This window comes from Berghia stephanieae, chromosome 2, assembly GCF_034508935.2.
Source record: "Berghia stephanieae isolate SIO BIC M18660-M18661 chromosome 2, UCSD_Bste_1.3, whole genome shotgun sequence".
In the NCBI taxonomy this organism is placed as follows: Eukaryota; Metazoa; Mollusca; class Gastropoda; order Nudibranchia; family Aeolidiidae; genus Berghia; species Berghia stephanieae.
The window spans coordinates 46,740,273-46,752,772 of record NC_088361.1 but is presented as its reverse complement, the minus strand read 5'-3'; the positions used below and the strand labels follow the sequence as shown (position 1 = coordinate 46,752,772).

At 36.5% G+C, this 12,500-nt stretch overlaps 1 protein-coding gene across 1 annotated transcript in view; it reads right to left on the bottom strand.

Annotated features, from left to right (window-relative positions):
• LOC144965020 (uncharacterized) overlaps positions 1-7,937 on the bottom strand; it is an 11,715-nt gene extending 3,778 nt beyond the window's left edge. Inside the window, exons 1-3 of the mRNA XM_078899879.1 lie at positions 7,898-7,937; positions 5,103-5,187; positions 2,055-2,147 (exon numbers count right to left, since the gene is read on the bottom strand). Coding sequence (XP_078756005.1) covers positions 2,055-2,147; positions 5,103-5,187 — 178 coding nt within the window. The 5' untranslated portion in view covers positions 7,898-7,937. The remainder of the gene's footprint in view (positions 1-2,054; positions 2,148-5,102; positions 5,188-7,897) is intronic.
• Positions 7,938-12,500: the final 4,563 nt, after the last annotated feature.

Genomic DNA, 12,500 nt, shown 5'->3' with positions numbered 1-12,500 from the left:
CTACCACTACTACTACTACTACTACTACTACTACTACTACTACTACTACTACTACTACTACTACTACTACTACTACTACTACTACTACTACTACTACTTCTTCTACAACTTATTACTACTACTATAACTACTTATACTATTGCTACTACTACTACTACTACTACTACTACTACTACTACTACTACTACTACTACTACTACTACTATTATTATTACTACTACTACTACTACTACTACTACTACTACTACTACTACTACTACTACTACCACTGCTACTGCTAATACTACTACTAATATTAATAACAACAACAACAATAATAGCAATAATAATAATAATAATAATAATAATAATAATAATAATAATAATAATAATAATAATAAGAAGAAGAAGAAGAAGAAGAAGAAGAAGAAGAAGAAGAAGAAGTATTATTATTATTATTATTATTATTATTATTATTATTATTATTATTATTATTATTATAACGTATTCATCTATATATAGCGCTATACAGTGAAGCTTCAAAACGCTTTACAATATCACGTGACAAACCATTAACCCACTCATAGCTTGTCAAAAGATCCAGACAAAATTCTCCTGAACTATGCAAGTTTTCCTAGTCTACCATACAAGTTTTCCTAGTCTACCATACACGTTCCTGGAAAAGATAAGTTTTCAGCTTTTTCTTAAAGTCGACGACGCTGCTCACGAGGCTTACTTACCAAGGGAAGTGAGTTCCAATAGATATTTAAATAACCACGCCTCTCGGACAGTCGTCATAATGTAAACAATGGCAGTGATTGGTAAACCTGGCGAACTACCCAGGTTTTACTATCGATGGTATGTGTCGAAGTAAAATACTGACTGTCTAACCTCTTGACTAATCGAACCAACACACAGAAAACTATGTGTAAACTTAAACGTTTATAATCTGATTAAGAAATCGTGTGATAACTAGTCACCCATTTGGCGGTATGAAAACAATAACAATGATCGGAGAGAGGTCGGATTTATTCACGTTATTGATTGTAAGCAACCATCTATGTTTGTCCGAGCACGTATGAGGGTGTGTCACAAATTCCATGTTTTGATTGGTCAAAAACCTATTGGTTAATTGAAGTTTCCTGCTTTTTAGAAAAATCTATCGCCAAAAAATTGATAGGTCGTGTATTTTTGGTACTTTTAGTCACTGGACCTCCAGTGACCTAGGCTGACAAATTGGGGAATACGGCACAACAAGTTCTTGAATGTAGCTCGGAGATCGAGAATAGGCTTCAATAGTCTGATGTCACGTCGCCTAGCAACGAGCAGCTTGGTTCTAAACAAAGAAAATCCGTACTTTTTATTCTTCATGCTGGCTAGAACTTTTTCACATGTAATGTGATCAGAATGTATAAAAGCCAAAATATTGTCAGATTTATAATGTTTTTCTCCTCCGGATACACTTTTATGCTCGTCAGAGAAATATTTCATAAGGGCGCCCGCCATTGTTCCGATAGTTGAGAACCAGTTATTAAGTTACTATGCGTCATAACGAGTGAAATGACGACACGACTATTGAAGCCTACTTAGTGCGTGTTAAAAAAATGTATGTTAACATGGTGTGTTGTGGAGATAATTCGAAATGGTAAATTTTGAAGTTCTCCTTAATAATCACAAGATCTAATGTTCAAATATTATAATATATGAAAAAATTTGATATAGAGAAACAATGATAAATAAGTCACAGATTCAACGATGTAAAAACCCAAACTAATACATAAAAATTAGTCCAGGTGTGCTACATGACAAACTCCAGCTCCACGGGCCAAATGACTGAATTGTGATCAGCTTGGGACAGACGAGACAAGTTTTGTAAAGCCTAATTCCTTTGGATTTTGTTTTAGACATAGACAAAAACTGTTCTCTTCCAGGGACTCTTTTTACACTTGAGTAAGGTGATAGAATTTGAGTAAATATTATCTTATTTCCAAAATGACTCATTCATGAGCCGCCATGATGGGACTGGAACCGGAATCCGAGTATCATAAGATAGGATCACAATGCTCTACGCTTACCATTAGAACACATGATATAATTTTCCAGGTCGCATGGATCCTCGACTGGGATGGAGACACTTTCTTTATAATCGGAGCAGGCATCGCGGTACTCTATAGATAGAAGAAAAATTGAGCTTTTATAATAATAATAATAATAATAATAATAATAATAATAATAATAATAATAATAATAATAATAATAATAATAATAATTAATAATAATAACAACAACAACAACAACAATAATAATAATAATAATAATAATAATAATAATAATAATAATAATAATAATAATAATAATAATGCTTTATTGCATCCCAAATTTTTTTTTGGGGGGGGGGTATAGATGTGTTATAATTTACACAGTAAAATTAATAGATAATGGAAATATGATGTATATATAAATATGGTCATATATTGTTGTCTATAAATTCAAATTGGAGAATCTGATGATGAGGATGGTCAGATATTGTTGTCTATACATTCTTATTAGATAATCTAATGATGCGCATGATTAGATATCGTTGTATATAAAGTCTTATTAGAGAATCTAATGATGCGCATGGTTAGATATTGTTGTATATAAAGTCTAATTAGAGAATCTAATGATGCGCATGGTTAGATATCGTTGTATATAAAGTCTAATTAGAGAATCTAATGATGCGCATGGTTAGATATCGTTGTATATAAAGTCTAATTAGAGAATCTAATGATGCGCATGGTTAGATATTGTATATAAAGTCTAATTAGAGAATCTAATGATGCGCACGGTTCGATATCGTTGTCTATACATTCTCTTTGGAGAATCAAAACCATCCCGACTTAAAACCGTTATGAAACGAAATGTCACATATTGTTGTTGTCTATAATTTCAATATTGGAGAATGTAAACTATACAGACAATACGCCATTTTGGGACGATGGGTAACAATGGTCAAAATACAATCGAGCGTTTAAGAATAATATCCATCAAACGTGCTCAAAGCGCTTTACAATGGCTCTCTAGCCAACAGCAGCACTTAACATGTAGAACGAGACATGACGACTGTTGTGCGATATTACAATTTTTCGGACAGAGACATCGCTGTTAACGGTCAGGTACACATTTTACACCTAAGTATGTGAGAGAATGTGAGTAAAGAGCACTTTTCCAAGAACTCAACTATACGCTGCTCGGGACTCGAACCCAGGACCTTCTGATCTGATGGCGAGTGTCATACCACGAGATTACATCTTCTTCTTCAAGTACCAAGTCTGTGCCAGACATCGGTGATCATGGTACGCCATTCATCTCTCTGATCAAATAACCTCAGGAAACTAATATTACTCTTCTCTTTTTTTGTTGTCACCCATCTGTTCAAACTATTCAAATATGTTTTTCTTCGTCTACCTTTACTTTTTACCTTCTATCTCTCCCGTGAGAGCAAGATGTTCAATTCATTTATGTCTATTTAGATGCCCTAAAGATTGCATTTGTCTGTTTCTTATTGTACGAGTTAATAACCTTTTAGTTTCAGCTTGCTCAATACTTCTTCATTAGTTTCCTTCTCTGTCAATGAGATTCTTGACATCCTTCTAAGAAACCACATTTCTGCTTCCTCCTGTTTCTTTCTAATGTCTTCTTTCACAGCCATATAATAATCCTGACCATACAAAGCCCTATGTTTTGTTGTCATTGAGATATTGTGGTTTTAAAAAATTCGACTAATTTTATTAAAACTATTTTTAGCTATTGCAATTCTTCGTTTTAATTCTGTGCTACATCTGCCATCTGAAATTATTATGTATCCAATTTAACTGTCTGAACTTGTTTTATAGTTTCTCCTTTGCTTATCAAGTTACATGTTGGATTTCTTTCTCTCCTTGATACAACCATGCATTCTGTCTTTTTTACATTTAATTATAACCCCATACGTTCACTCTCTGTAACTATTTTATTAAGGAGTAATTGTAAATTTTCTTTTGAGTCTGAAATTAGTGCTGTGTCATCTGCATATCTTATATTATTGATGTTCTCACCATTGATCTTAATGCCTGGACTATCTCCTAAAGTTCTAATAATTGTTTCGCTGTAGATATTAAAAAGGTATGGTGACAAAACACATTATTGTCTAACACCCCGTTTAATTTGTTTACATTTATTGAATTCTCCTTCGTTGCACTTTGATTCCAATATGGTTCTAATAGTTCTTTGATCTTTTCCATCTATGTCTAGTCCTTCAATTATATTAAATAGCTCACCATGTCTAACCTTATCAAATGCCTTTGAGTAATCAATAAAGCAAATAAATAGGTCTTTCTGGACTTCAATACATCTTTCCATCAACATTGATATGGTGAAAATAGCATTTCTTGTACTTTTGTCAGAGACAAATCCAAATTGAGTTCTTGATATATCTGGTTTTATACTTTTCCTCATTCTGCTCATTAGTACTCTTAAGAGAATGTTCGTGAAGTGACTCATAAGACTAATCGTTCGGTGTAACTCGCATACCGTGGCCCCTGGTGACTTTGGAAGTGTTATAAACACTGACTTTTATAAATCATCTGGAATTTTACCACTGTCATTATCTTATTCAATAGATTTGTCACTATGTTTAAACCTAAATCCTCTAATGTTACGACTATTTCCATTGGGATATTATCTGGGCCTGTTGCTTTCCCTCACTTCATTTTTTTAATAGCTGCTTCTACTTCTTCATTTAATATTGGTGGCCTGTATATCTCTTTGTTTATTGTTGGTTTTTCCCTTTCATCATAAAAAGTTCCTCTATATACTCTGATCATCTATTCAACACATCTGTTCTATCCATCAAAACATTGCTTTTATATAGCCGTCTAAATATAGATAGAATGAAGTTGACGTCACTCGGGTCTTTGTTATTGTTTTTTGCCATCTACTTTTATGAGTAATTCTCACTTAACTATATTATCCAGAATATAAAAGTTCATGGTTACACAGAGTTTTGTGTGTTGGTCCGTTAAACTTCTGGATGGCAATGTTGTGAGCTTCTAAGCCAAGCGCATAGAATCTATAAATGGGTGAAATGATAAAATCTCACTTACTCGGGTCATTGAAGATCATAGTCAATGCCGAAGTCCCGGAGACAAAAGCAAGAACAACAAGTGAAACAGCAAGTATTTTTGCCATCTGAAAAAAGATATAGATAGAACGAAATTGACGTCACTCCGCTCTTTTTTATTGTGTTTAGCCAGCCATTATATGAGTGGTTCTTATTAAATTGTATTGATAGAACGATGTTGACGTCATTCAGATGTTTGTTATTGTTTTTTTGCCATCCATGCTTATGAGTAATTCTCACTAAACTGTATTAACCAGACTATTTTAAAAAATTGAGCTTTAATATAGCGCAATATCCACTAAACGTGCTCAAAGCACCTTACAAGGAGTCCCTGGCCAACAGCAACATTTAACATGTAGGACGGGACATGACGCCTTTTAGGCGCTATTTCATTTTTTTTTTTTTCGGATAGAGACAACGCTGTTATCGACCAGGTACTCATTTTACACTGAGCACGGTGAGAGAATGTGAGTAAAGAGCCTTCTCCAAGGACTCAACCATGCGCTGAGCGAGGCTCGAACCCAAAACCTTCCAATCCGAAAGCGAGTGTCATACTACTATACCACATAGCCGCACAACCAGACTATAAACGTTCAAGGTTACACTTAGTTTTGTGTGTTGGTCCGTAATATATCCGAATGGCAATGTTGTGAGTTTCTTAGCCAAGAAGAATAGTTGATCGACTGTAGTCAAAATGCAGACCAATCTCTTGATATGATACTCCAGCTTTTCTCATCCCTAAGGGCTAACCAACACCGTAGACTGGCTCCAACAACCCGGCACTGCCGTCCTCTGCCATCTTCCGGATAAAGACGTCGGGCACGGACAAAATACTAAGAATAAAGAGAAGAGCCGCTAGACCTACCCATACCAAGCTAAAACAAAAAACACAAAAACAAAAAAACAAAAACAACAACAACAACAACAAATACGGCTTGGAGAAGCGGCTCTTCTCATTATATTTTAGTATTTTGTCCGTGCCTGACGTCTTGATCGGGAAGACGACAGAGAACGGCAGTGCCGGGTCGTCGGAGTTAGTCTCCAGTGTTGGTTAGCCCTAATGCCTGGTTTCGCTCGGCCTCTGAAAGACGGGACATCTTAAGGGGCAGCGTGTGTGCCTCAGCGATACGATCTTTTGTGGGTTTTTTTTTATTGTTTTTTTTTTTTGTTTTGTTTTTTTTTTTTTTGGTTGTTTGTTTGTTTGTTTGTGTGTGTGTGTGTGTGTGTGTGTGTGTTTGTGTGTGTTTTGTTGTTTGTTTTCGGTTTTTTAAAATGGGCTTTACGGCGCTTGCAACACATTAAGGTCATATCAACGCCAGTAAAAAGGAAGAAAATGGGATAGTAATATGTTCTACTAGAATTACAATTAAATCACTCGAGAAAAGGGACAAAGGGAATTGGTTCAAATAGGAAACAGGTGTAGATTCTAAGAGCACATTTTCAAAGTACTTAGTTTGAGATCACCTAAAAGTCTCATCCATACACAAGCACACGTCCCCACGAAGAGGAATACTTTCAAATGTTTACAAATCATTTGCAATATGTAAACAAAACATAATACAGTGCAAAACAGAGAGATGATTTATAAGGAAAAAAATATCATCTTCCAAAACTAACTATGCATTTGACTGTTTCCCTCTCAGCCAGGGTCAGGACAAAACCAAGTAATCTCATTCCAAGACAAAGACAGAAAGCAGGTTGAAAAACAGATATAGATAGAATGCGCTTGGCCAAGGAGTTCACAACATTGCCATCCTGAAGTATAACGGACCAACACACAAACTCTGTGTAACCATGAACTTTTATAGTCTGGTTAATACAGTTTAGTGAAAACAACTCACAAACCCGGATGGCAAAAACAATAACAAAGGCCTGAGTGACGTCATCTGCATACTATCTATAGGGGGATAGAAGACACAGTAAGTACCTTCCTGCCCACAATGGGAGGTCAGGAACCCCACCCAGCGGTACGGTCTTTTTGCTTCGTACCCGAAAGGTACCGAGTTCGACCACCCGCCGCTGCGTTATGTGGCCTTGAGCAAGTCACCTCGCTCTAGTTCACTTTGCGGCGCTGCACTGCGGCTGACGCCTGGGTTATTCCAGTCATCCCTTGGAACTCAAACAGAAAAGCAACAAATACATGCTATGCATAGTATTGATCAGCAAAATGAACTCTTCAACACAGTGTCACGTTTTTATAGCTATAATAAAACATTTTTCTTTAAATTGTGTAATTTACAAAATAAATCTGAATGATAAAAGTGCTGGTTGGACCGTAACGAATGCGACGATTTTCCTACGGTTTGCATGGAGAGGGTTAAATACACATTACTTACATTACACGTTACTTTCAGTGCTTGGCATCGAAACAACATCACATCATATCAATAACAAGTTACAAGTAATAAACAAACATGAATATAACAGCTTCAAAAAAAGAATAAAATACCAAACACGGAACGTTTCGGACTCAAAACCCTTGGTCCCGGGTTCGAGCTTCGCTCGGCGCATAGTTGAGTCCTTGGAAAAAGGCTCTTTACTCACATTTTTTCTTCGTACTCAGGTGTAAAATGAGTACCTGGCCGTTAACAGCGTTGTCTCTGTCCGAAAAAAAATATTATATCGCCTAACAGGCATCGTCATGTCTCGTCTACACGTCAAGTGGTGCTGTTGGCCAGGGACCCCTTTGTAAAGCGCTTTGAGCACGTTTAGTGGATATTTATTGCGCTATATTATAAAAAGCCCAATTTAAATTTAAATCATTACTTGCTTCCTTACCGTGTAGTCGTAAAAGGAACCGTCTTGTACAAAAAAAAGAGGCCAATTAGCACAAGTTTATCCCTTTATATAAGGTGCCCCAGCAGGGCATTTGGGCTATTTATTTCAAACATACGAAGAGCTGAGGTCGGGTATTTCTACATCACAGTTGATTTAACCCCTGTTTGACTTGTGCAAACTCTGGATAAAAAAAGCAACAAAACCAAACACAAAAAGTAGACACACCCCATCCACTCTTATCAAAACATCATTTAATTAATTTATTAAAACTCTAGATAACTGCTGTGCTTCGGAAAGATGCGTATTTAAAAGTTTGGCCAGAAAACTCGTCCTTTAGGAGAAAAGAATTGAGCTTTTATATAGCGCAATATCCACTAAACGTGCTCAAAGCGTTTTACAAGGGGTCCCTGGCCAACAGCAATAAGCAACGTATAGGACGGGACAAAAACGCCTGTTAGGCTATGTTACCTTTTTTTTCGGACAGAGACAACGCTGTTAACAGTAAGGTTCTCATTTTACACCTGAGTACGGTGAGAGAATGTGAGTAAAAAAACCTTTTCCAGGGACTCAACTATGCGCCGAGCGAGGCTCGAACCCAAGACCTTCCGATTGGAAAGCAAGACCACATAGCCGCACAAATATCGATCGATTTAAATGACCCTCATCTTGGCAAAAAAAGACTCTCGAGCCTGGGAGTTTGATCAAGACTTCGAAAGGTCCCAGGTTTGAGAGTTTTTGCCAAGATGAGGGACATTTAAATCGATTGATATTTGAAGGACGAGTTTTCTGTCCAAAATTTTAACTTTGCAACTTTCTGGAGTACAACAGTCGACTGGTTAAAAAAGCCTCTTACGAAAGAAGAGATGCATTATGGGTACTTGGGAAGGCAGCAATGCTTTTACAATTCGTCTAATTATTACTTAAAGCAGTAATAAAAAAATGACCTTTTGTATAGCGCAATATCCACTAAACGTGTTCAACACCCTTTACAAGGGATCCCAGGCCAACAGCAACATTTAATATTTAGGAAGGGACATGACGCCTGTTAAGTGATATTACATTATTTTTCTCGGACAGAGACAACGCTGTTAGTGGCCAGGTACTCAGTTTACACCTGAGTAAGGTGAGAGAATGTGAGTAAAGAGCCTTCTCCGAGGACTCAACAATGCGCCGAGCGAGGCTCGAACTCAGGACCTTCCGATCCGAAAACGAGTGTCATACCACTAGACCACATAGCCGCAGTACCCTCAGCTGGTGTGAATGAGTAACTGGATATGGACAATGGCCGGGGTTGTAAGACCGATAGTACTATAAGTATACATCTAACAGGCGATTTGTAATCAATTAAATGGAACTTTTGTTCAATGTGTCATGCTGGAAGAATAACGAGCATTGTGAAGCGCGTTTGTTGAATCCGTGGGAAAGTCTCTCCATTGTCAAAAATAAGGAAGTTTAGATTGAGACCCACCCAAGGTGCATACATAAGGACGTCTGATTACCTATTGCAATTATGGGCCTGATTTAACACTGTTGCAATCCACAATATTTGCGTTGGTTTGAGAGTATTTCCATTACACCAATGAGCCCATAATAATTTTGGTTTGGTTATCAGACCTGCAAATAAGTATACGTCGGACCCACCACATCTATTTGGTATCAGTTGTGGAAACTTTAGTGAGTTTAAAGTTAAAATGTTTTGACAAGGAGATTTAACTCACCGAGCAAGAAGTCCCAGGATTATGAGTTTTGGATAAGATGAGGGTCATTTTAATCGATCGATATTTGAAGGACGTGTTTTCTGGCTAAACTTTTAAATACGCGTTTTCTCAGAGTACTGCAGGATTTTGCTTTACATTTTTCGCGATACTATATCTTCTTTCACTATTTGAACCACGTCATCAGATTATAATTGGTTCGCACCCTCCCCCCCCCCCTCCCCCCAAACATCCCCCAACCTCCAGTCAGTACCAACATCCTTGTATAGACTACGTCACACACACACACACACACACACACACACACACACACACACACACACACACACACACACAAAAGTTACACCCTGAATGTCAACCAGACTTTATTCACATCCAATAGTTATACAAATTTGTTTGACACGTGGCCTGCCGGTGACGCCAAACAGTGGCTTCAGCTTCGACTGACGTTAATCGCAGATCAAATAAATTTGTGACGATTTCTGGTTCAAATAGGGTTAAACCAAAGCCATAACTAAATTATGCAAAGACTAAAAGCAGGGTAAACATTCTGAAAATATTGAGGGAAATAAATGACTAAATTACATCTTAAAAAATGAGAGATCAAAAAGAAAAAAACAAACAAATTGTAACAAAAATTTCGGGGTCTAAACCCTTCTTCGGTCAATGGTTATTCCTTACTGCTTACGTGTTTTGTTACAATGTTGTTGTTTTAAAAAAAAATTAATGTAATCTTTGAATCTTTGTAATATCCATTACTTTAAAATGTTTGTTTATTTTCATCCGAAGTTTCTGGCATTTTCTTTGTATTAATCATGTTATTGATTTGTGGTCAACATATTTGGTGAGATGTGATCCTATTACAATCGCCTTTTTTCCACATGAGTCCTCATTATTACCACCACCATCACCAACATAACCACCACCATCATCATCACCACCACCACCATCATCAACACAACCACCATCATCATCACCACCACCACCATCATCAACACAACCACGATCATCATCACCACCACCACCATCATCACCATCATCATCACCACTACCATCATCAACACAGAACCAATCTAAATCTCAGTTCAATTATTTAACGTTGAGAATAATTTGAAAATAATTTATTTATTCCTCAAATGAAATATTTACACAATCGCAATAACACAATGTTTATATATTATCCCTCTTTACTTATTATAATGATATCATTTAACCTTTACTAGTTTATAAAGTATCTTCATAATCATTTGACTATTTATTTATATTGAAAAATAATTATATTATAAGTTAATCGATACACAGCCACCATTTATCCCCTTGTTCCACTGCACTGGAATCCTTCGGTGACGGCTTCTTAGAATCTCGCACGGAACAGTTTATTTATTAAATCGCACGAGTGGCTTTAACTCTCTCCTTACCAGCCATTTTCAGGATTTTCCCCCAAACTTCACACCTAACTAACACAAAAATGTATTTTTTATCACTCAAACACAATAGCAGTAAGTTCTTGCGATTAACAATTTCTTTAGCAAAACATGCTCTCCAACACACTGCTCAATTTCTTTAAATTTTATGATGTACACGAGAAATTTGAATATGAAAAATGTTGGTTGTGTCGTAACGAATGTGAAGATTTTCCTATAGCTGGCAAGGAGGGGGTTAAAATGCAACAGTTTAAAATTTAATGTTTATTGGAAACGTCAGATAAATTACATGACGCACTTCTTTCTACCTTCTGAAAATCTTCAAGGAGATCATGAGACGAGGCACCAAGGTCTGCGAAGTGTTCAAACTCACACTTTATAATGATCCTAGATGGTTCTTAACGCTTTGCCATCTGTTCTCATTGATCATGAGATTCGCCAACAAATGTTGATTCCATCAACAAACTCCATCTTGTTCAGAATTTATTAAGTTTTATAACAAATTGTAAATGGATGCCTCGTTAAATTTTTATTTCATAATAAATTCTCTGTTGCTTTAGCAAATGTTTTACATTCCCTGTGAAAATGGTGTTGAAGTGTGTTGTTGTAAAGATAACAATGACTCGAAGAATAGCAAGTGAAATAGGATGATAGGATAATAGGATGTGAAAGGTACAGAACGTACAAAGACATCACTTGACACATTGCCTAGGCTGTCGTATTTATCCAATAGGGAGGAAAGCAGGTGTGATGTCAAAAACTTAAGGGAGGCGTAAAACCACTCTTTCTGAGTTTTTCAATATTTTTTGATGACATTACACATGTTAAAACATATTCTTCTTCTTCTTCTTCTTCTTCTTCTTCTTCTTCTCCTTCTTCTTCTTCTTCTTTGTTCTTATCTGAAACTGACGTCACTCATGTCTTTGTTATTGCTTTTTACCATCTGCGGTTATGAGTAATTCTCACTAAATTGTATTAACCAGACTATAGATAGTATGCTCTTGGCTCAGAAGCTCACAACACTGACATCCGGAAGTATAACGGACCAACACACAAAAATTGTGTAACCATGAACTTTTATAGTCTGGATAATACAGTTCAGTGAGAATTACTCATAAACGTGGATGGCAAAAAAAAAAAAAAACAATAACAAAGACCCGAGTGACGTCAACTTCATTCTGTTCAAGGTTATGCATAGTTTTGTGTGTTGCTCCGTTATTCTTTCGGATGGCACTGTTGTAAGCTTCTTAGCCAAACGCATATTATCTATAAGTTATGTGTGTCATGTGAGCCTTCCTCTTTTCCTCTCGAGTACGTGCGTACGTAGTTTTTTCCCAACTGGGTAATAAATTTGCGACTCACACCCCGTTGTAGCCGTGTTCCAAGAAATAATTTCCCGTTATAGCGATGTATGATTTATATGTATTAGTATTATTAAGATTTCTGACCTTCCCGTTGTAGCCG